We start from the raw sequence: 24,975 nt of genomic DNA, 5'->3' as shown, positions 1-24,975 counted from the left end.
AGCCAAGTGACAGGACGCTGTTCGCGTTTAACAGAGACCTAATTTTATGGTTGTAAAAGTCGCTTTGCTTAACTGCCACACTAAAAGGTGAGCTTAATTTCAAAGCAGGTGGCGCTTGGGTGCCAAGCTGTCACACGGTGCCGACTGAGTTGCACAAGCAAGCCTCCCTGCTGTCGGAGGCCCATATGCCGGTTTTTCCGAATCGAGGTGACGATCAGATGGGATGTAAAGCTTCGACTCCGTAGTGGCGACTGACGCACGTTGACTCTGGAAGAAAATAGATAGGAGACAGCAAAAGCATGTTCGCGCAGAGGGAGGCTTTTGCATTTTAATTCCGTGCTCAGACTCGAAGCACGCAGCTGTCGATGGAGCAACAGCTGGATGGGAATGGTCTAGGTTGGGGAGAGCGCTCGCGTGGATGCAACGCAGACAGAAGTCAGGGGGAAGACAAAAGCAAAAAAACGAAGGATACACAGAAAACTTGTTGCTTTAAAGTTGCGCTATGGTTAAACAAATCAAAGAGTACCACAGTAAGAATCACAGAACAAATGCCTGAGGGGGTTGTTGTACTTAAACATAAGGTCCTGCACACTCGCTGCTGTGGCTGTCCCAGCCTGAATGCTACGCACACCACGGATGTTAAATCCCAAACTATGGTAGATGGTAATTCATAGAGCGAACCAAAGCAGGAGATGGATTTCCAAACCACACCCAGACTGCAGCGTTTTCTCAAATATAAACCTGTGCAATAAGACGGTAGTGTCTGCAGGATTTCACCCTTTAATCTGACATTTACTACATTACACGTTCATATGGAGATATAAGGTTAAATTTATAACAAATTCAGGTTTTTTTTGGGAATATTCCATCAAATTCTAAGATGTCATCCAGAGGTGGATTAAAATCAACTCCACTGTTAACACCTTCACTTTGTGCGTACTGGCATGCTGTCCTCCCATTGGTTGGCTGGTGTTTACATCATCGTGACTCATAATCCTGAGGCGATGGAAGGAATAGTAAATTATTGTTTCATCAAGTAAACTAAATAACTTCTTTAGCCTACCCCTTTCAGGTAGAATTGTAACACCCACCTAGTTTCTTCCTCATTTTTATTTTTGTCAGTGGGTTGGTCAGCCTCCTCAAACAGTTTTATAATGTATCGATCTGCTACGAGGTTGTGTCCTTCCTCCGGGCCTACAAGCAGGTGGAATGTATCTTAGAAATAAAAATGACTAAAACAAACCAGGCTTTTCATGATTTATGTGCCAAAAGTCCAATTCATGATTAACGGGTCTACCCTGAGACGGAAGCATTGCGGCAGAGACAAGAGACTGGGTAACTTAATTCCTAGGCCAGATTTTAATGGTATTTTCTGCTAAGAAGAGGGAACGGCTTCAGTTTGCAGAGAGAGGCTGACAGGAATCCAAGCAAAGGGAGGCTCAGTGTGGACGATAACCCGCCTCTTAAGGTCAACCGTGATCGTAAAATGTCATCAACGGGTCAGTTGTTGGGTGAAACTGGCTGATCAGGTCTTGTGACATTCCCCCTCACTTAAAAACACTAATGGCAGCATTACTTTGTCAAGAACCCTTTCCAATCACCACCAACAAACCCCCCTCGTCCTAAATGACAGAAGCGATTTATGCCTCCGCCGTGCAGGGCTGTATTAGCCATTTGGGACAGCGTGTTGTCTTGCATCCACTTTTATCTGTAATAACTCAAGGTAAGACACGATCGTACATCATCCCCTCTGTGAATCCTAAATTATCTTACTCGCATCTCTCCCTTGCTCTGACTCTTCGTCCTACCTTTCATTCTCTTTCCTCCTCTCCCTTCATCTTTTATCTCACTCCATCTTTCTTTCCCTGCAGGGGTTTGACTCATCGGGAGACTGGCCAGGAATGCAGATCGAGATCACTCGCAGATGTACAATAACTTGAAGGGAATAAATAATGCCCTAATTGAGAGAAATGATGTAATATTGATCCTAGGGCCTCTCAACCTCTGGCATCATTGGAGCATTCTGGTGAGCCTGTGACATTTAGAGGGATGAGTGGTGTGTATGTCGAGGGTAAATGTGTGTGATATTAGGGATAGGCGTTGCTGAGGCTGTGCTGCGTGAGATTTTTTTCTTTTTAAAACTAAAATCTAGTGGTTCGATATGAACTCAGGGGCTCAGAAATCCGAGTGGGAGTGTCGGTGGTGCCGTCTGTACCTTTGGTGAGAGGCTTTAATGTTTGAAGCTTTTAATTTCAAAGTTATTTTTGTTGCATTATGCAAATTAGCCTTAATATTTCTCATCACTTTCAGTAGGGCTGCTGCACACATGAACTTCACTGAAACCGTGGGGTGCTTTTTTACACCGATCCTGACTGGAGCCCGTTTGGTTTATTAATGCTAATTTGAGAGCTGTCAATCATGCCGCTGCAGAGCAATCAACCTGAATGAGATGGCTTGAAAAAGGTTTGTCAAACTGCTGGTGCGAACGCAAGCTAAACAAAGCAAACACAGGATTTTCGTGATGGTAGATTTAATTCTGGAGTGAATTTAAAAGCTAATTGACTAAAATAACCAGCTTTTGATCTGTGAACTGTCAGAAAGAGCACTCTCTCTCTCTCTGTCTGCAATTACATGAGTAATGTACATATTCATGCAGGGATATTTGGTTACCATGGTAACATTCTAAGCATCAGGATGTCAGTATTTCTTACTAAATGCACCGGTTGGCTTTAGCGTCTTACATATGCTTAAATACACACTTGTCAGACAATGCATGCTGTCTAGCTAACAAGCGATAAAACAAACAAATCGATAACCCCTCATGTGATCATTATGTCTTCCTGACCCTTCGATGTTTATGTCCTTTACCCAAGGCCTTTGGTATTTACCTTGGACATCATCTATCACACACATCTACCTGTTTGTGGTGAGGTGCACCCTAATCCCAGTGTTGGATCATCAACAAGCACATTCAAGACATCAATATTAATCATTACATTTTGAAAATGGTGCCCGAATCAATGCGAGAGAATCTCACATCATCGGAAGATCAAAAATCCATATAGCTACAGGAAGAAATCTGTTCCCGGATAATGAGATGATCAACATTCATGGATTGATGAAGTCAAATAAAGGTTAGGCATTTCAAACCATCTGTTGGAATGACTTTCAGCCAAAGTCTAACTGTGTGTTGGAATCTGACATTCTGTCTGCTGTCTGAGCGCAGTTTATCATTTCTTTCTACCGTGGAGGCAGAACCTCACCAAGAGACGTATGAATTTGTCAAGCCTCTCAATTTAGATTAGAGGCTGAAAGTGAGGGTGTCAATGTCATCTTAAAGGAAATGGGAGTCTCCCAGCAACCGGGCCTGCACCAGAATAACAGCATATCGATGCGTCTAACCTCATCATTACCAAAGGGCTGCAAATTACAACTTGATGCGGCTGCCAACACCAAGTCAATTCAGGATAATGATGGTTTTGTTCTGCTGTGTCCTCTGTTCTTATCATTACACAATGCAACTCCTTCAAATGACTGACTGAAGAGCAATTTACAGTTCACGGTAATATTATTCACCAAACAAATAGGGAAGCTCAACCTGGAAGAGGAGTGACTATTGTCAGGTTGTACTAAAAAAAGGGTTGTTGAGATACAAGGTGACAGATTTTCATTGAAGTATATAATGATTTGTGCAATTCAACAATCGATTTCTCTTTATTTAATTTTTTATTATTCTAAAGTAAAACAAGGGTTCTCTAAATATACGTGGGCATGCCAGTATTACCCAGCTGTAGGGTCTATCGTATTGCATAGACTCTGTGGGTGCTAGGCAACCCTTTTGCAGCGAATCAAGATTATCTAAATTAGAATTTAAGATAAGTATTCAAATAGCCTGAACTGATGCATTAATACAAGTTATTTCCTTTCTTTCTGTTTTTATTTTTTGGCGGTTGCATGATATCTATAAAATTCAAAACCTTTGAGGACTGCAGAATATTTCGTAAGCAGAGAAGACAACAAAGAACGGACATGTTTTATCATGTTTAAAGTGACAGGTCTGCATACATCATCAGTCCCGTTCTCCTCCATGACGAAAAACTGATTGAAAATATCACCTTTGCACTTGATTCGAGTCTTCAAGTCCTACCCTTTCCGGCCAATCAAACGCTAGCGTGTCTGGATTGGTTATTTTGAGGATGTAGCCTCAGGGGGAGCATGAAATGATCAAAAAAGATTTCACTTCAAAGGTAATGCAAACATGCTCGCTCAACACAGGCAGGGACAACAGTTTCGGCGGTGTGGGCAAGCGGTGGGGGCGCATGTCATCATAAAAATATTATTTATTAATGGAATGAAAACAGATCATCTAAAAATGCAATCAAAAACAAACAACAGTTGACATTTTTTTTATGAACCAATCATACAGGGAAAAATTAATTCTAAAGTGCCACCCACACTAATAATGATAATCATAATTATTGTTTAATTCATAATAGCTGTTCAATTATAATTAATTTTACAGTGATGGGAGCAACCAGTGAATAAAATAATGTCACACAGAGGAAAAGAAGACGTGTCAAAAAAGACAAAAGTTGGAAGATTTTATTCATTCAACCGTTAACCCAGTCATCATGAATGAGCAATAAACAAATCCCACCAACACAGACTATTTCACAGCATGTCTAAGGTAAAATGAAGATTTATAGATACATAATTTATACTTGTATACAATTACCTAATATGCTTTCATTTAGCTTCCATAAAAGAAGCAGCAAGCAAATACAAACCAGAATCAAGCATGACCGTAATGGCTTCTGATTGGCTGTTCCTGCTGTCAATCAAGTCACTCTAAGAAGACAGTTCAAGGACATCATTGCTGAATCTGAAGATGAAGATGTAATAAGAAACAAAGATAATTTGTCACTGGACTGCAGCTCAAATTGAGGGGTTGGGGTACATGTGCGACCTTTAATTTGTTGCACAGCTCTTTCCCATTGTGGACTTGAAAACAACAATTTCACTCCCATTCCATAAAGGCTCCCAAAAGGCATCGTGGGAAACAAAAGCAAATCACAAACTGAAGCATAAGAGGGAAAAAGTGAATCGAACAAAAGACTATTAAATTACTCTGACACCAGTCAGAGGCATTGACAGAACAATGATGTGTAACAATATGAAGTGAGATGTACTTTATGGCTTTTTTAAAAAAAAGCTTAAAGAAATTTAGCGAAGAGACATCGTCTTCTGCTCACTTGACTGCAATTTCAGAAATTTTGTTATGGTGTCATAATGTCAGGTGTCAAGGCGATGAAGTGTGATGTATAGAGGAAGGAGGCAGTTGAAAAGGCTTGAAGTTTTAACAGCCAATCAAGATCAGAGGGGAGCTCACTTGGTATTCCCGGGAATGAACATCACAAACAGACTGCCACAACAGTCGTGAATTCAATCTAAAGCGAAATAAAACGTCAGGATAGGGAGGCAAGGAAGGCTGAGAGTCACGTCAGGTGTGCATGGAAAACAGCATCATAACAAATCGAACCTGACAGCAGAATAAAGGTTAAAGAAACAGGTTTGTATCTGGGAGTTGTTTTGGAACCCTGGTCGGGTTGCATTCAAGAGCGTGGAAAAGAACCAAACCGATTAAAAAAAAGGGTTTGGAAGAACATGATTTAAAATTTAAAAAAAAAAAAAATGAACGGAAACTGAGCAACGGCGTCAATTAGAAGACAAAAAAAGATGGAGAAAAAATGGCGAGGTGATTAACTGGAGCCACCATTTACAGATTCATCCGTTCCCTCTGTTCATCCCTTGAGTTTCTGCAACAAGGGCTTGAAAAGAGTTTCTCCACATTCACCTTTCTTCCACTCTTCTCCCTTCTCTCCCTTTCGCCTACCTAATTAACTGTCAGCCTGAGCCATTTGCCCTTCTATATTTCATGAGAGAATGAATATTAAAATTCCGACAAAACTGCCACAATTGCGAGAGGATATGCTGCGTTTGACTGGGCGCGATGTGGACACAGAGGAAGTGATCGTGGCTTGTACAGCCCGAGAATCAAATAGATGTTCATATATTATGTAGACAGAGCTGCTGACTCTGTGTAGAATATCAACGGGTGCAGAGATGGAGGGAGGAGTACATAAACACAGCTCCCACTCATCAGTCTTTTAAAATCAGAATAAAAATGAAGGTAAGGGATATCTGGAAAAATAATAATCCACATTAAAAAAGTGTACAGTTACTAAAAAAAAATTTAATAAAAGAAGCAATACTCAGCTATCAGGTAATGGACTTTGAAAATCACCATCATCCACTATAAAGCACTTAAACAGATGAGGGGACCGAGAAAGGCTTTTATCCATCATCAATTTGAAGCTACAATGATTTGCACCTATTTTCTGATTACCTTTTACCTCTGCAAGCTAGTTGTGTTCATCGTCCATGACAAATTTACTTCAAAGGAAGCCATCATCATGACCCATTTTCCTTTCCACCAACAGCTGAGCTCTCGCCCAATAAGGCACAAAGCGGGAATTTCCCCACGAGGACCAGCGCATCAAAAACCGGTAAGGCAAAGGAAAGGCTGCTGTTCCGAGGCGGCTGAGGGGGATCATTTGAAGTGACGTTTACATCGCGGACGTGAACGCATCGTGAGGGAAGAAGACCTGCTCTGATTGATTACTGATTCATTACAGTTGGATAAACATGATCAGCATCCATGCTGCAAGAAATAAAAACCAATAAACGTATGACAGAAATGAGGCGAAAAAGCAGCAGACGTGCCTTCATCGCTATTAAAAATATATCTCACAGCATCTGCAAATGAAACTTTTCAACTAAACTTTAAATTGCTTCATCAATGCCTTGATTGAATTTTGGTATCAAACAATAAGCGCGGCACATTAAAAAAAAAAATGTTAGAAAGTCTCATAAAAGTTTATATTCAAATAATTTGCAAGTCACGTCATAAATTAAGAATACATTTTATGTTTCCACAGCAGTAATTGCATTAGCTCATCCTCCTGGGTCTCTATTTGTTAAAGAATATGCATCATTATGTTCCATTATATCTACTTTGGCATTCTCTGGAACCCAACACTTCCTAGTAGGAAAAGAGCCATTATTTCACTTAAGCGGCTGGAAAGGCCTTCTATAAGAGTTATTTATGCAGTGTTGAGTGGCTTTAAAGTGATAAAAAACACATAAGAGTAGAAGCGATTTGATTTAAGTAGTTGCTAAAATCAGTATTTCTTCTGAAATGACAAAGTAGGTCCAACAAAGCGTTGACTTGAGGATGCTATTACACCAATTATTCTGAACTTATGACAAAAGTAAACAGAGGATGCGTTGCGTTTGCAAACACCTTCAGAACCGAGCATTAACAGGATCGGGACTGTAAAAACTGAAAATAAGGAATAAAAGCCCGTCTCATATAGAAACCTGATTCAAATAATTGCAGCTCATGAAGAATTTAAGGGGATTTTTGGGAATATCATCGGGCTCCAAAAATTCCTACCATGTGCGCAAAGCATGGAAGGGCTAGACTATGTAGGACAAAGACATGGAAATGGAACAGGACCGATTTATACACCCTTGTTCTTCCCAAGGAGGGAAATAGTTTGTTTTTGACCCATCCCAGAGGAGCCGTGGGCGGTCGAGCAACGAATCGACCAGGGAGCAAATCTGGGTTCAACATCTTTCGAAAAAGACACTTCAACATTAAACCTGAGCCGCTCTTTCTTTCGGTAGCGGAAAGCAGGCAATCAGTGATGTTTCCTTACCTATCGCCATCTCGATGACACTCATCTGGTTCTCCGGAGGGGAAAGGATTTTTGGCGGCTTGTCTGTCAGGGGAGCTGTAAAAACACAAACACAGAGGAGGAGGAGCAAATTAAATTTCATATCTTCCTTCCCCATGGACAGCTAGAGTATTATTAATTCATTAAAAGACCACAATAAAGGTTGCATCGGAAATGAGTACAAATGCGCGGAATTATAGTATTTTAAGAGTGGACGGAAAAGAAACGAATAAATGACTAAAAATTATTACCCATTCAGAGGTTTAAACATCTGTGCACATGCCTTCAAAGCAGCAGCAGCTGCTTCAGAACTGCTGCTATTCATTCCCAGTAGAAATGAGTGGGTAAACCATGATCTGGTTATGAAACAAGGCTACGATACAAACGGTACTGTATATACAGCAGCTGTGTAACCAGTCAACCATCTCTGCATCGACAGTATGCCCCGAGGCGAAACTCATTCACAGCTGCAGTGAAGGTTAAGAGCTGCTACAGGAGATGCAGCATTTTTCTGCTGCGACTACTGCGACTCTGACCAGAGAAGATGCGAGGTCCCTAAAAATACCATAAATAAGCATCTGTTAGAATGATAGTAGGGAATAAAAAAAAACAAAAACAAAAAAAAACTTTTGCACAAGCGATATGTTATAAAGTGTCACAATGTCGGCCATGAGCAAGTTGCTGATTCGAAAGTATAGGACATCGGAAGAGCCTTCGTTGCAACTCCCTCCGAAAATACACCAACTCTAATTAGACAGCTGCTGAGTAACAAAAGACGTGCACTTAGAGGCTCCTCATTATAACCATTCCCTAATTGGTTCTAGTCTACAAAGTGGCACGAGAGAGGGGTTTCTGTCTCCGCACGCTTGGAAAAAGTCGGAGGGACGAGGCTTGTTTCACTACAAATGACTTGTGGTTTGACTCGGACCAGCAATGGACAAGCCGGGGCAAAAAATTAGCGGCGGTTTAACGGAAAGGTGTGACAGAGTTCACACTCTTCCACGCTCCCGGTCCTGGTTGACATATCTCAGGTTTAACTGCAGTGGTGGGAAATTTAAATGAGTCTTGGGTCGATTGAGCGTTTTCGTTTGGCCTATGCAGTCGGGAGCTATGAGTTTCAAGATGCAACAATAAGATCCTGGAAATTCACTGACACACTGCGCGCAGCTTCACGCTTGGTTTAGGTTAGCAAAAGTAACAACTCAGCTTGTAGGGAAGCAAATTATCCTTTGTTTCCGACATGTTTCCGTCAGGGGAACCAACTATTTGGACGCTATTTTGAGGGAAGCACAAATGACTTGATTGGTTTGATGTACTTTAAAGGAATATCTAATCATCGGAAGACGACGAGACTCAAAAGCTTTTTTATCAGAAAAACAACACTTTGAAAGGAAAACACAGAGTCCAAAATATCTGATGAGGGAACAAAATGTCAAAATGTTTTTCAACATTTTCAGCCCGATTGTCCTCATTAAGAAAATGATGATAAGCTGTATATGCAAATGGTTTCAAATTTACATCTATTTTAATCACGGTGATCATCCTTTTACTTAGTCTCCATGACCAGAAGATGTGACTATGATTGCAAACATTTTTTTTGTTTTTTAACATAAATTAACTTTAAAGGGCTGCCTCATCCACAGACATTCACTCAGAGATGTGTCAGGAGGATTTTCATTTGCAAATTCAATGATCACACCTTAAATTACATTACATTTACATTACTTTTATTCTAACTTTGACTGTTGCCCTGATGGAAAAATGATGAAACTTCTATGTATGAAACATAATTTTCTCTTTCTTCAACCTGAACCAGATGTCTTTTTGCCTGAATGTCTGACACTTTTGGAGTAAATACAATCAAAGCCATAGCAAGGTTTTAAATACAGGATCATATCATTACCTTAATCATTTCCTTCATGATGAAATATTAATCAATTATTCCAATTTACTATTACTTGAAAAGGAAAAAAAAGAACCCTTTCCAACCCTTATGGTTTGTCTCATGCAAAAACAATAGTGAGTTTGAAGGCAGGAAGTGGTGCATGAACAGAAATGTGGATAAAATTATTTATAGTAACATGGAAAGAGAATTCTGCTGGGGATGTGAGCTTCAAACATGGGACTACAGCTCTCTGTTTATTCTGTCCAAATGAGTTGAAAGTAATATTTCTGTACGGTATTTGCGTTAATGAAAAAACAAGAAAAGGAAAAATAAATTCCATGTCAAGCCCTTTTAATAGGGGGGATATATGGAAGTGAATAACATGCTGTAATGACCCGTGGGCAAATAACATGGAAAGATTCTGTACTTTTATATCAAAAGGACGTTTTAATCACTTCTTTTTCCACAAAGATTTCAGCATTATACATTATAGAGCAGTGCTGCTGAAAGCTATCTTCAGCAGCACCTGGAGGATGGAAGGCACGAGTTTGAAGTTACAGAATCAGCTGGCGGGATGTTAAAAACAGTAGAACGGAACAGGCGGCACAGTTTTAAAATAACCTGAAAGCTTCAAACCTCCTCACAACTACAGTGAATTGAGTCACGTGCTATTAATACCACACAACGGCACAGCACACTTATGTTGACCATGAATGCGGATACAGTCGACGGAAGTGAATTCAAAGGAAGGCATTAGAGAGATCAGAGTCAGTCCTCAAGCTTTTGCAGCGGTATTAGCTGCAGAAGACGAGTAAAAGTAGAAAGAAAACGTGGAAGACGGACTCAGCACTTGACAGCAGGAACACGGTGCATGTGAAGAAATATTCTGTTTTTAGATTATCATTGGTTTACTTGGATACCTTTATGCAGAATTATGTAAAAGAACAGTTGGACGTCAGGAGAATGTTCTAATTTTTGGCTGCTGGAGGCTGAACATTTGTCTAAACAGCCATTTATTAAACTATTAAACGCATGTATGACCTTTCAGAGAAATCAATGACTAGTTTGGAAGATGATCCTCGAGTAACGTGCAGAAAATCACAGAAGTGTCACGTGGAAATGTTGAATATAGATTTATTTATAGATGAATTCTCTGTGCACATTGATTTCTGATAATAAAGTGAATGTTATATTTATACTATCTATCTATATAGAGACAGTTTGCATCCTGTCTCCAGGCATCACAGTCACTTTCCGTTAAAACCAGAGGGAATGCACATGACTGCAGCACGATCTGTAGGAAGTGAGAGCTTAATCTCCAGTGTCCTTCGCCGATGACAATTCCCAACTCCGGAGTTTCATCTGCACAAACAGGATTACTCTTTTGAGTCTTAATTAAAAGGGTATGCCACACCGTTCACTGTCGCAACCTCACTTTGCAATCTTAGCGGCGGAAGACGGATGTATTTTAATTAAAAAAAAAGAAAAAAAAGTCACGCATGGACAGGTATGCAGACGCTCGCTCTCATTTGAATGTGAATCCTGCATTTGATTTGCAGCTGAAGGTGAAATCCCAAAGCTGGAAGGTAATCAAAATTTTTTTAATAAACTAATTTTAAAGCGCGGAGTAACAACGCACGAGGCGGATGCTTAACTCAGGCAGAAACGCTGCCCTTCGCCCAAAATCAAGGGCACGCCGCTGGTAGGCATGTTAGTGGGATTGCTAAAACACACATTCACAGTCAGACACACACACATATTTGAGATTCATTAGTGAAGCTAGCTGGTGTTCTATGCTGGGTTATTAGGAGTGGGCAGGCTTTTTGCTGAGGGGCTAGTAAAGCATCCAGCCTGACTTGCTTGTCTACATGCAGAACAAACATACTTGCAGTGAGAGTCCTGCACCCTCACACTCATCCCTGCACCCATAAACACTGACAAGCCTGACGCTGGAATCACCTGGGGGGGGGGGTCTTTAAAGGGGCCTCCTGCGCGGGCCCTGTGATCTGCTCGTGTTGTGATCACATGATGATGGATGGGGAGATGGAGTAATGAAACAGAAAAAAAAAAATAGACCCCGTTCTCTCCCATTAACTCTACCGGCGCCTTCGCTCCGATCTGTCCGTCGCTCGCCGTGTGTCTTTGGCGCTGTGTCCATCTGTTCCTGTCGCTCTCAGGGGTGAAAGAGAGAGAGAGGAAGAGGGAAGATGAAAAAGGAGGGAGGAGGAGGAGGAGGCACGGAGCGAGAGGGTTGTGGTCCTCTGTTCACACCTCATTAAAGACCACTTCAGCAGACATAGATTAAGAGGAGCACCACTGTGTGTGTGCGTGCATGTGTGTGTGTGTGTGTGTGTGTGTGTGTGTGTGTGTGTGTGTGACACAGAGAGAGAGAGAGAGAGAGAGAGAGAGAAATATCCTTTTTAAATTTTTAGCTCAGTTTTCTGCCACTTTGCAACAAATATTTCTAACATGTTTAATTCTCATCCAGTTCCTTCACATCAATATTAATTATTTTTTTTAGTGATAATTCAAAAGATAACAGATAAAAAAACTCATAAAATTAAGAAATATGCACATATGGGCGATTTTATGATCATTAATCAAGAGATGTGGAATACCCTGAGTGGCAGCAATTGATTTTTCAGCGGTTATCTCACCTTGGCCTGAGCGTATCGACACCTTTTTAAAAACTGTTCTGCCTGTTTGCCATCGACACAGTGACTAATTAGAAACACACTGCAGACAAAAGCTGAACACACTCAGCGCTGCACAGAAGCACCACAGATCTGGATCTTCTTTCTGTCCCAAACAGAACACCGTGTCAAAGAACACAGCCGCACAGCCGTGCTAAATGTTAAGGTCGGGTACTTAAATGCTAACAATGTGCAAGTGTGGAGCGAGTTTAATGTCGTTCATGTTCAACACTTAACTTTCGTGTGCTACCTTTGACACTACGTCGACTCCACGAGACTAGATTCAAATAGCAACATCTGAAAACTGAAAATACAGATCTGTTTTTGTGTCTATTGATTATTTATTGTTCAAAGTTTGATTTATTGGGAATAATTTGATCTCATCATTGAATTTAAGAGAAGGCCAGCCAAACTGTGTGAAACAGACCTGCTAAGACCATGCTAGGCAAGCGGAGGTGTCATTAAAGTGATTTTGATGTGTGCGACTCCAGGACAGGATACGTTAGCAAGAATGCCTTCGCAACGGAGCTTCTGATCTCTAGAAGGAGGAAAAATTTGTCAGCAGCTGTCTGCGATTGTTAAAGCCAGACGGGATAAATGGACCACCATTGAAGATTAAGTCACTTTGTCACATATAGTTTCTGCTGGTGTAACTTCTCTTGATGACATCAAATTATTAGTCAAGACTTCCCCACATTTACCACGTTGACAATGCATCAATCTATCTGCTCAGCGCCTCTCGGTACATCATTATCAAATCCTTTCTGAAGAGATATTCCGTAGCGCCGGCTAATGCCTGCTGGAAACTGATGCCCAGATGTTAGGTCAGTGCCAGTTCAGGTCAAACAACATGAGGCATTTTAGCAAAGTACACTTGGAGAGAAGGCGGGGGGGGGGGGGGCAAGGCTGGACAGAGAAAAATAAGATGGAAAATGAAATGAAAAGACAGGGAGGGAAAATTAAGGAGGGAAAATAAGGTAATACTTTGTGAGGTTCTGAAAAAACAAAACAGTATCAACCCTCCAAATGTCATTAACAATGATTAACCGTGTTACTTTCAGACCTACACTAGAGGATATTTTTTGTTTTCAATGTGATATTTGTTATTTGAAATGTTTATGAATATTTATGTTTGGCCAAAAAAAGATTTATATGAGGGGCCTCAGAGCTCAGATGTTATCCAGTTAACTTGATGGATTTGTTCACGCACACTCCTAAAACCTGTGCCACTTATAAATTCAAGACTAATGGTTTTCACAGAAGGTGACAGATGGCCGTTATATTGACTCTTTTTGCCACTCTGTTATGCAGAGAGCTTCTGGGTAGCGATATTATGTGTTTGCACGCATATTGGTCAACATGTCCATGCTGCTGTTCAGAGCCTCCACAGATTCTTTGAATAACTGAATGGTTACTGTAGCTTGTTGGAGGCTCACTCTGACTCCACTTGACCTCTTCGCTTTAACTCGAAAGGAATTATCTTAAAGACGTTGAATCGTTTTTTTGGAAGCCATTTTATTTTTTTCATGCAATGTTAGGTTCTTTCACTTCTGGTCTTTCGAATCTGTATTGCCGTTTAAAACTTCAAAACACAACTTTTAAAAGACACCAGAGCACATAAACGCCTTGTATTCCCATTAGCTGGTCCCATCCACATTTGTAAAGCATCTTACACCAATGTCTGGTATTCTAAAGGAGGTTGCATGACCATAAACAAACATTATAGGGAACAATGCTTGGGTCAATTGCTAGAATTAAATACTAGCAGCTATTGCGCATGATTACATTCTGTACCTACTCTGCTGTTGATGGAAGTATATTGTATTTTCGAGAGGCTGTCATCAAGTGCTTACAAGGGTTTATTGTGCAATTTTCCTTTTCATGGCTAAATATGCAGGTCAATAGACTGGAAAAATGCTATTGTAAATTCTTAATGTGACCTCAGCTGAAGGAAAAGTGCTTTCATTACCACACGGCATAACTGGTGCAATTTCCAGTCGGCAAACAGATTTCACAAAACAGCAGCGGCCGCATAAAATGTGCGGAGAAGCCAGACATACAGAGCAGTTCACTGTTTATAAGGACAGTGATGCTGCTGCTACAGCTGCCTGTGATGGGAGGTAAATTTTATAGTTCCGCCAGAATAACAGTTATTTCTGCGGGAGGACTTTCAGGCTGTTACCCTGACACATCTGCTGGAGGGTGGCGGTGAAACCGAGCCGGGTCAGGGAGAGTGCAGTCTTCTGATGAAGGTGGATGGCGTTCAGCAACCGGGAGGATGTGGATTTAGATTCTTTAGCATCTACTTGGTGGGATAATGATGGGTCAGGAAAGCGTTGATTGACTAAGCTGACTGGTCTCAGCTGTAGGAGACAATCTCAGCGACTGGCTGGCCAGCTTTTTTGCATCTATTCTTAGTGCTGACAATGCAGTTGGGGTGGGGTGGGGGTCATGTGATGACTCACGTTTGTTTGTCCCTTTACTTACTGGATATCCGGATAGAAACTATTGGCTGATCTGGTTTTGAATTCTCTGAAAGGTTCTTTTAAGGTTGGAATATTTTAATTGCAATACAGCGCTGAAGCTGTTAGGCGACACGTCTCTGTCTCATCGGCTTTATCAGAAAACTACTTCATGATTGTTCCGGTTTTCATGACAGTTGCGCATGAGGCTGTATGTGCTCTCCACATCTTAAATGGAGAAAAGATCGTTACCCTGCTCATGTGCGACCTGTGTTAAGCCGTTTGGAAAATGCCTGCTCATTAGCCATCAGATCAAAGCATTTGGTGGTATTCATCACCGTCTTGCTGAAAGTACATCTGATCTAAATGTATGTTTCTGATGTACAAAAAACCTTCGATGGCAGTGAAAATGGGATATTGTGGGGTGATGTGGAAATGTTCTGTGCTGGAGTCATTATTGGAATGTTTTAAAATGTGTTCTCCGCTAGCAGGAGGATACGCATGTCAGGGCGTACTATTGATGTGCTTTTGAAGATTCCATTCCCTAAATACAAAAGAGAAAAAAAAGTGCATTATTTAGATTTCCTGCAGAATTGTACCGGGATAAGGCAACGTTTGGATTGGTTGGATTCTCCTTAATGACTCCTTTGTCACCTTTGTTGTTTTGCAGTGTATGCTAAGCATATAAACCACATTTAAATATATCCAGCTATAGGAAATCATTGGGGAAGCCAGTCCAAATAGACATGTCATGTCATTCCCTTTTGTCACCACTATCGGCTGCACATTGGAGATCAATGGTCGGATCTCTACTGATGAGTCATGAAATGCTCTCAGAACAAAAGGTAGATGGATTTGTTAGTCACCTGTCGTTCTTCCTCAGCTCCCACTCATGCCTAAACTCAATCCGTGTTGTTCAAACATTTACTGATACGCTTCGTTTCAACTTTGTGAGACCTGCCTTGCATGTTAGCTACTCGATAAAACACACTAGCAGGTGCTATGAGTTGTATCTATTGTTCTAGGGAAGTGGGTCGAAATCTCATATGATTGTTACATCACCTTCAAGCGTGTCCAAGCACCTCTAACCTCACTCTTGTCCTGCTGTAATGCACTGGAGTGACTGGAAACACTATAAAAGCAGCCATTTCCAAGATGCTCAAACCACCATGTCTCAGAATAGCAGATCAAAATCTGTCTCGCCCCATTCTAATATGTAGTCAAAATGTGACTGAGCCTTTTTGTGCTCAGTTGAGTTGCAGCCACTTGTTATGATGGATATCTTGGAGGTGCAAAAGATAAATCTTTCGAGTGAAAGTGGAAGCTGCTTGTTAAAATGAGCTAGATGCTCTGCGAGGCTCCTGGAAGGCACTGAGAAATCTATTGGGAAAAAAAAAAAGAAGGGGGCCCTAAAGAAATGACAATGCAATGTTCTCAGATGATACTTGTTGAAAAATACCAATATAGAAACCTTGAAGAGAACACAATAAGGGTAGATTTCCTTATTGAAAAAGGTGTTCTTTCAGAAGATCCATCAAAACAATTGAATATGAGAAAGCTCATAGGATGAAAAAGCTCATTCAGGGGAAATCACATAAATCATATAACTGCAGGCATGGGGAATCGCTGGAGTGCCTTCACTCTCTCTGGCGAGGAAGAAAGGCACTCCACGTAATTACTCACAATGGTCAGAGATAGCACCCTGAGATTTTTCCCTGTAATGAGATGTGTTTTTTGAATCTGTTGCATACTTTCAGCCCAAAGCAAGAGTAAACATTTGCTCTGCTGGACGAAAGGCGGTTCGTCCCTGGATCAAGTATGACGAACCCTACATGTCCAACAAAGGGTTACTTGTTAATTAGAGTGGCCTGTAGTCATTACTCACCTGTTTCCTCAGCGGTGGCCGACCGCCTCAGAAATGTGTTATTCACTCGCCGATAAGGATGGTGGGAGGGAGATGTGTTTCAAGCTGCCTGGCTTAAAATACACCATAGGGGAGGAATAGAGGATGAGTCAGAGAGGAAGGAGATGGTGGTGAAGAAGAAGCAGAGCTGAAAGAAGACTCGGGGTTTCGGATGGAGTGGGAGAATGAGCCGATTAGCCGACAGAAAGAAATGATGATGAAAAGGTAGAGCTGATGCTAATTGCAGCTTTGAAAGTGTGTGTGTGTGTGTGTGTGTGTGTGTGTGTGTGTGTGTGTGTGTGTGTGTGTGTGTGTGTGTGTGTGCAGGGGTGCAGTTTGGGTCATTGCTTGAGTGTTATTGAGGAAAAGTGGGCGGGTTAAACTGTGCACATGCATTTTATTGACAGCTTGATCACCATCCTGTCATTCCTGCTCTGCATATATTGAAAAAAATCTTTCTAAAGTCGGGAACTATTGGCTTAGAAAACCTGAAAGATAAATATTTGATGTTTACTATATGTTGGTTGAAACAATCACTCAACTAAAGTGGAATATAATGATGTCTGTTATTTTTAAAGCATTTTCACGGCTTTCTTTACTTCTGAACACAATCATTGTAAAATAAAGATAGATTTGGACATTTCTTTGGAAACCTTTTTGGTGTGTGACTTCGTGGGTTGACCTTCTCTAACTTTGTCATGTGCTTTATCCATCCATCCTCTAGTTTTTTTCTAATATATTGAAAACAGAATGCTAGGATGGGATGGGTCCTCCTCGGGGTCATAAATCATACACTATGGTGGTGGGGCAGCGTGTGTGATGCATTCAGGTTTCAAACCATTTACGCATGACCAGTGGTGTTTAGATGAAACCCACCATTTTCACATCAAATAGCGAGGGCTGCAGAATAAATTTCAAGGAAAAATAAGTGATAACGAAAAACCGGATTGCACCACATTTTCTTAATTCTACAGTCATCAGTTTCTCACTATTAAAACAGTGATAACTCATCTCCAGGGTGCTGCTGTGACTCAGAAGGTGGTCACTTTTTTTGTTTTGCTTTTGTGCTGCCTACAAAACATGTTAACATTCAGGAAAGCGTAGGAAAACTATTCCGCTGCTTGAAAACTACAGTCATACAATTTACTGGATGACTTTACTGGAAGGTAAAGAAAGAAATAGCTCCACCCACGTGTAGAAGGCGGTTTTTCTGTCCACTTGCCATGAAGCATGAACTCGCTTGAGAACTTAATACAGTCACTGGCCATTACTATGAAGCAGAGTTGAGGAAAAAATGTACTATTGATTCATACACTTTCGTTCATATACTGCGTTCTCAGCAAGGATTCCTTGCCATTTGTCTTAGCTTTAAATTTAACTCCTCGACAGGCAATACCTGTACTTCCCTATAATTAAAAAGTGAATTAATCTCGAGCACCAGCTGTCATAAATTCCCCTTTTTCCCACCCGGACTGCTCCTGTTCCCCTCAGTAAATATATTCAGGGCAATCAATAGGGGTATTGCTATGTATATATCCCTTTGAGAATCAGTTTGGCAGTTTGCCTTTGGCAACGCTACACTTCCTTCTCCCCGCCCATGTTATCTTGCAAAATGTCCGTCTCTACTTCTATACAGAAGTTGGCCGATGTTGACGGAAGGTGGGAGTTAGCAAGTGGGGGTGTACGAGCAAAGGGTTGAATCTGTCTTTTTAAAATGTTGTAGAAAATGTAGAAGAAACATAACAGGAGAATACACATTTTCACTTCCTGCTCGAGCACCAGAAAAGGAGAAGGGGGAGCTAATCTGACAAGTTCTGCTTACTTGAGTATTTAAAATAAAGTGAAGAAAAGTTGCAATTAGGCAGATGTGTAAACTAAGACTGTGCTGTAATTAATCATGATTACGTTAATTACACTTTGTTTTTTGCCATAATGAGGACTAAAACGAGACGAATGGCAGAGGAAAAATATAGAGAATGAAGGATCTTCTGCCAAATGACACTCTGCTGCCTCACACTTTCTATATTCAGATTTCATTGCTGTGGATATTAAAAATGCCAGTTCTCTCCCCTCGGCAAATAAGTTCTCTCTCATCCCAGCTATCCCAGCATAGTGAATTATTTGTCTGCTTCGAATGTAAAAATGTCTTTTTATGTCCATTATTTCCCTATTTTCCATAAGCAACGCCACGTCTGATACTATCTTTTAATTAAGATTTTACAAGTTGCTTCCTCCAGCTCAAAAACGGGGGGGGGGGGGTTTCTTCAGCTACTGCAAGCTTCTCAAGGACAAATTATAATATTCTTGTTTAGCGACTTGCAGATCTCATCTGAACTAAGGACTGTTTTTTTATTTACCCTGTGCAGCAGTTCACAGCATGCAGGCAGGATCTCTATAACATTTTATTAAAGACTCTTTGGAGGCGCAGCGCTTTAAAAAGTGCAGTCAGAGCAGTCGAACTTTGATTACATATAAAAGTTTGGCCGAAAAGTCCTTGTTACAAGCACTCTGAAATATAATAAGCCATAATCCAATTATCTAAATGTGTATAAATTTAGCAAAATGATGGCGTGTGATGACAGCTAATTGTGCTCTTAAACACGTTACAGTCTGGCTGAAGATATTTTGTGATTTTAGCTGCACAGGACTTCTTTACCCAAGACGCAAAGCTTCATGTTTTGTGCTATATTTCCCAATATTATGTACATTCTACTCAGTACTGAAGAAACGCAGTCAACATGGTTCTCTATACATACTTTAAAGATCCCTGTAAACACGATTTGATCTTTGATTACAGCAGTCTAACCGTCACTTGTGTTTCCTGGCCATAGAATAAAATCCATACTGCGCTTGAAGGCATGCTTACCATGATGGCAATACAATAGCTACTAGAGGCAGATAAGTCTTTTTGCTATAATAGCAAGTACCGCTGTAATGCGACACAATCTAGCTGTCTCTGCAGCCCTCTCTGAGCAAATAGAAACAAATTGGATTTGAATGATCATGTTCACATTCAAATGTTCAACAAATTGGGCTGATCAAATATTGGCATTTGACTTAAACCACTATGAGATTTGATGACTGATTCCTAAAATGACTTTAGCCAATGTGCTCAGAGCAATCAAACATTCATTTGAATGTGCATCGACTAAAGCACAAATCCACTGCATTATTCATTAAATCTGCCGCCAACATACCTCTTGAAAAAAAAAAAAGTAATCTGATTAAACCAGTGGGCTTGCGCACTTCCATTAAAAAAAAAAAGGATATGATTTTTTAATAATAAAAAGCCCTAAAATGGATGTTACGCAAACAAAAAAAGAAATCTTTTGCTCGGTGAAAGGCGAGTAGGCTTGTTCTCAAAGGTGGCATGACATCATCTACTGAAATACAACCAGAGTATTTCCCTCAGTCTTCAATTTTTAAATCCAACGCTAATAACTGGGCAGCTGAATTTAATCAAACTGCACCTCCGACGCTCCTCCTCACAAAATATTCTAACAATCTTGTTCAATATGGCTTGACTGAATCGTGGCGATCTCTACAGAGATAGCCGAGCCCCTCTCTGGCACTCTTTTCATCCGTCTTTCAGATTTGCAGCCTCCTCTCAACCTTTCTTATCACTACCACACACATCTGACCTTCCTTACCAGCCTCTGGCTGAGGACCTGGGCTGTCATTGACATTCCCTTGCGTCATCGTCGCAAGCTCAAAATGACACCGTGACCCGGCAGGTAAGCGATTGCGATCAAGCGACATCACAAGGAGAGGCTATGACCGTGAGATACGGACTGATTCACTCGCTGCTCAGTTCATCATCGCAGGTGCATAATGTGTGCAGAGTAAAAATCTTCACTTTCTTTTAAGTTCCTTTGACCGAGATCGGATTCAGACTGGGTATGAAGAACATCCAGGCAAAGAGTCCTGTTCTATCTAGAGAAATCACCTGTCTCTGTTTTCCCTTAGCTGCTAGTTTTAACTGATTTTGTGGTCGACTGCATTTTGAATTGGGCCCAATTATCGTTAAATCACTTCTGGATCACGTCTGATTGTTGGTTCATTTTTCAAGTTGCATCATTTAACGTGGGTCTTCCACAGGTCTTTTTTTTGGGTCATGGTCCTTAAGCTTGACCAAACTAATTTACTAAAAATATCTGAAATGCACTAATACAATTTTTGCCCTGTGCAGATGGTTCTTGGTTAGTTGCCCTGTGTTCTAAATCTTTAGTTACTGGACTCGCAAATAAAACTGAACTCATGTAACTAATTTTCTGATCACTGAAGACCTTGGACACAGACAAATATAGTCTGTTACACCCCGTAGGTGTTCATTTTGTGTCCTGGAGCATTCTGATTTGTAAATCTATCAGTAACTCCACACTGATTACTGTATTTAGTGTTCCTCCAGTTATTTTAATCGAATGATAACAAGTGCAAAACATGCATCCAAACTAACAAAGCACCTGCAGCTCTCCAGCCTGCAACCGGCAGCCTACATCACCCTCCAGCTCCGTCTTGATTCAAGTCCTGCCGTGAGCTGCTTGTGAGTCGATAACCTTGTGCGTTTCTAGACAAACAGCCCAAAACCACTGCGAAACAAAGAGACTCCTTCTTGATCAAAACAACAATCTATTTTTCATTTGTGCCGACCACCCCCTTCTTTGCAGAAGCCTACCCTAGTTACCCCCACACTGACCACCCCCCTGCTGTGACTTGAACTCTGCTCCAACCTTCCCCTCCTCAGCTTGTTGCCAGTGGCTTGTTTTAATCCCAGCTTGGTGCCATTTCTGCACAGTGGGCCCTCCTATTGCTAGGGTATGAATTCCTCCTCCGAGCTTTGCCACCATGCCTCCCGTCTCCCTTCCCTCTCCACTCCCCCCGCTTCCTTCCTCTCAACCCCTCTGCCAGTGGCCCTGCAAATCTCCGGAGGCAGGCAGTGCCAAACGTTCCAGCTGTTTAAACAGGTCAGTGACTGGTGCCATGTGCCATCAGGGGTAGCTTTGCCATTGTGGTGCCCTACATCGAGATGCTAACCCCCCCCCCCCTTCTATCCATTGTCCACAAGGGAGCTCTGTGGCCCAAACTGTACTGAGAGCCGCTGGATGTATTTGTATTGTATTTCCTCACCCTCTTTTTGTTTGTTTCTGGCTGTTCTATTGTTGGGGCAAAAAAAAATAAGGGGGGTGAGGGGTGGAAATATACTAATTTAAGCTGACTGTGCAAAACCACTGAGTGTGCAAAATGTTAGGACAGCCTGTTCTCCTCCATGAACAAGAATGATCCGAGTGGAAGCTATTGATTTTACCTTTTAAATCCACTACAGTTGTATAAGGGAGATGTGCTACACATATATAAAAGGAAAAGGGAAGACAATGGATGCAAGATTTGAGCAACTGGAAAACAGATAATAAATAGAGTACAACTAAAGTAACACATTTCTAACATGTTCATTCCAAAAGCCAAATTTGTATTCTGACATGAGTGAGAGTTCGGAATTACTGCATTGTACAGTTCTTGTTCCGTGTGGTTAAAGATATTTAAAAAAAAGTTTGGTCATGAGGATCTGGCGCAGCAATACGGAAAGACTAAAACTTTGAATTTTCCCCAAAGTAAGAAAAGGATGGTAATCATGTAAAGGCTCTTTCCCTACCCATGCATGTCTTTTGAGAGAAGCATGTTTTCGAGGGGAATTTAGCAGTAACTCTCTGCAGACTGATTAGCACCCAACACTTGTATGTTCGTGTTTTTACTTATAATAAGACCTTTTCTTTTTGGTAGGAAATCTCTCTGCTGCAATAAAAAGCCCAACATTAAATCTTAAATCAAGATTATTTTTCCTGAACAAACATCTCAAGAGAACTTTACTTAGTGTAAGACCTTCTTTTCTTTTATGGCATATTTTATTTAATTGCTATATGGAAGATTGCAATAAAAATTATACTGAGTTTGGTTATTTATGTTTATTCCTTTGATTCTTAATTCCATTCTTTTGTTGTGATGAGGACTTTATGGCAACTCTTTTGGGAGAAGTTTGTTTGTATAAGAGGAAAAAATAATATCATTTTAATGTTTTAAATAACTTTAAAGCAAAAACAAGGTATTGGTATTTAGACTACGACGTCTAAAATGAGATTAAACATTTAAATAGACTTAAAATGTCCTCTTAAAAACTCAGATTCTACACTAGTTATGTGCTAATGCTTGTATTTTTATTTACTTCAGGTAGGTTTTGTTCATGGAATATGTCTGATTGCTCCTTCAGATGTTTATGAGCACCGATACCGTGGGATGTAAAACCAAAACAAGGAGACACAAAAGGCTCAGATATTGGCAAAATACATCAAAGATGGATATTTCACGACAAAAAATGCTTCTTTCAAAGAAATGGCCCTAATGTAGTTTTGTAACATCGTATTCCGTACCTGAAGCATGAGAAGAACAAGAAACACTAAAGGACATTAAGCAGCTTTCGAATGCCACAGAAGGGGTCATATAGAGCTAATGATAGGTCAGTCTGTGTATAAATTGGAACAGATAATTCATTTAAATGACTTTCTAATTTTGACATGCTCCAAATCTGTCACAGAGAGAACTGAGATGTATTAAAGCTGGATCAGAGCTCCATGCGAGCGGAATATGAATGAATTTGAAGTGGACGAGCAGCTCCTCATCTCTCTCACATACACATTCCACGCACTCACGCACGCACGCACACACACACACACACACACATCTCTGCGTGCAGCAAACACGTTTTGCCCTCGGTCGCAGGTGACCGGCCGCCTCTTTTGCCCTCGTGGACCTGAGCCTCTCCCCCCACAGACATCCTATATCAAAGTTAATTTCCAGACTTGTTCAGAGGATCAAGCAGCGTGTGAGTGCGGCCTCGGCTCTCTTGACCCGTGTGATGAGGCTTACCGACACACACGGCGGATGTGCAGTGGGCGTAAGTGTCGTTCTGCCCAAAAGCCTGACCGGATACCTTCATCGTTGTTAAACGCAACTCCTTCACTCCTATCTGGACAAAGTACAAGACGAGTTTTCACATTTGCGATCAATACTCCGCACTGTGCATTTGGGATTTCTTCGCAGTGGGCGGTGACGGCTGTTTCAGTGCAGGCGGGTATTTTAATTGGCTGCTTTAGCTGTCTGGGAGTGCAGGGACCTTTTGATTTGGCCAGACTGTCACACAGCGTGCTTTAATTGGCCTGTAGACAAAACATGAGGGAAACACATTACTCAAAGAGCTCATGCATGAGCCCCTTGTAATTTATTACAGAGGCATTGCAATCAGAAATACCATTAAACTCAAAATGCCATTAAACTTTAAAATAAATTAGGTGCTGATTGTGTTAAGAGGCTCTTAAGCACTCATCGCTAAGCCTTGTATGTCTTTTGCTTGTAATATAAATCAGCTTGTTTATTATACAACAACTAAATCGAGGGAGGGGGGTGGCGGTAGAGGAAAGAGAACGGCAGTGTCAACACCTGCAGAGGTGAAAAGAATCCTACGAAAGACGTCGGCCTGACACAGATGACCTCGGCTTAGAGTTACCAGAGTGCAACCTATTGACAGGAAATGACTTCACCTGTGGAGGAAGTGGGTGATGTAAGGGGAGTATGATAAGAGCCTGTCTTAAAAGAGGCACAAAAAAAAAAAAGTTCATGGCCCTCTTGTCGCTTCCATTACCTGTGTGAGACCAGTGAACAACAGATTTAAGTGCCTCTACCTGACGGGCGACTACCTGGATAAATTGCCCCGTAGAGCACACGGCTTGAATGTACGATGGAGGACTGTCAGAGTCGACATTTAAATTTGAAGCAAATGAAACGATCATTCTTTAATTATAACATTTATGGCTTGCTTCAGTTGCTTCTGAGGAGGTCGGCCTCACGCTGAACTGTCACTCCCACAGTTCCTCCACCTCCAAAAGTTTTCTTCTCCATTGTTATCGTCGACCCATTCTTTTTTTTTTGCTTGAAACCTTGTGCATGAATTAAGAAAAAAAAAAAAAAGCCTTGCAATTCTTCAAATACGCCGGGGGCTGACTTTTCTGTGCCCGCCCCCCTACTTTTAAACTTCAACATAAGCCTGCTTTAGTGCCATTAAAGTAACTTGTCATGACAGTGTAGCCTGGGAGCAGTGCAATCAATTTCCATTACATCAGAGCCCAGCTGGGCATCTCTACTGAACTAAGCTTTAGTAAGCAATCCCCCTGACCAAGGTTTTGTG

At 41.1% G+C, this 24,975-nt stretch overlaps 1 protein-coding gene across 2 annotated transcripts in view; it reads right to left on the bottom strand.

The window, feature by feature from the left end:
• Nucleotides 1-24,975, bottom strand: part of LOC137591477 (interleukin-1 receptor accessory protein-like 1) — a 205,861-nt gene that overhangs the window by 73,495 nt on the left and 107,391 nt on the right. For both annotated transcript variants that reach the window (XM_068309503.1, XM_068309504.1), the window contains exon 6: nt 7,782-7,856. In XM_068309503.1, coding sequence (XP_068165604.1) covers nt 7,782-7,856 — 75 coding nt within the window. The remainder of the gene's footprint in view (nt 1-7,781; nt 7,857-24,975) is intronic.

Source organism: Antennarius striatus, chromosome 24 (genome assembly GCF_040054535.1).
Source record: "Antennarius striatus isolate MH-2024 chromosome 24, ASM4005453v1, whole genome shotgun sequence".
Taxonomy (NCBI): domain Eukaryota; kingdom Metazoa; phylum Chordata; class Actinopteri; order Lophiiformes; family Antennariidae; genus Antennarius; species Antennarius striatus.
The sequence above is the reverse complement of the archived record's forward strand: the minus strand, read 5'-3'. Positions and strand labels throughout refer to the sequence as shown.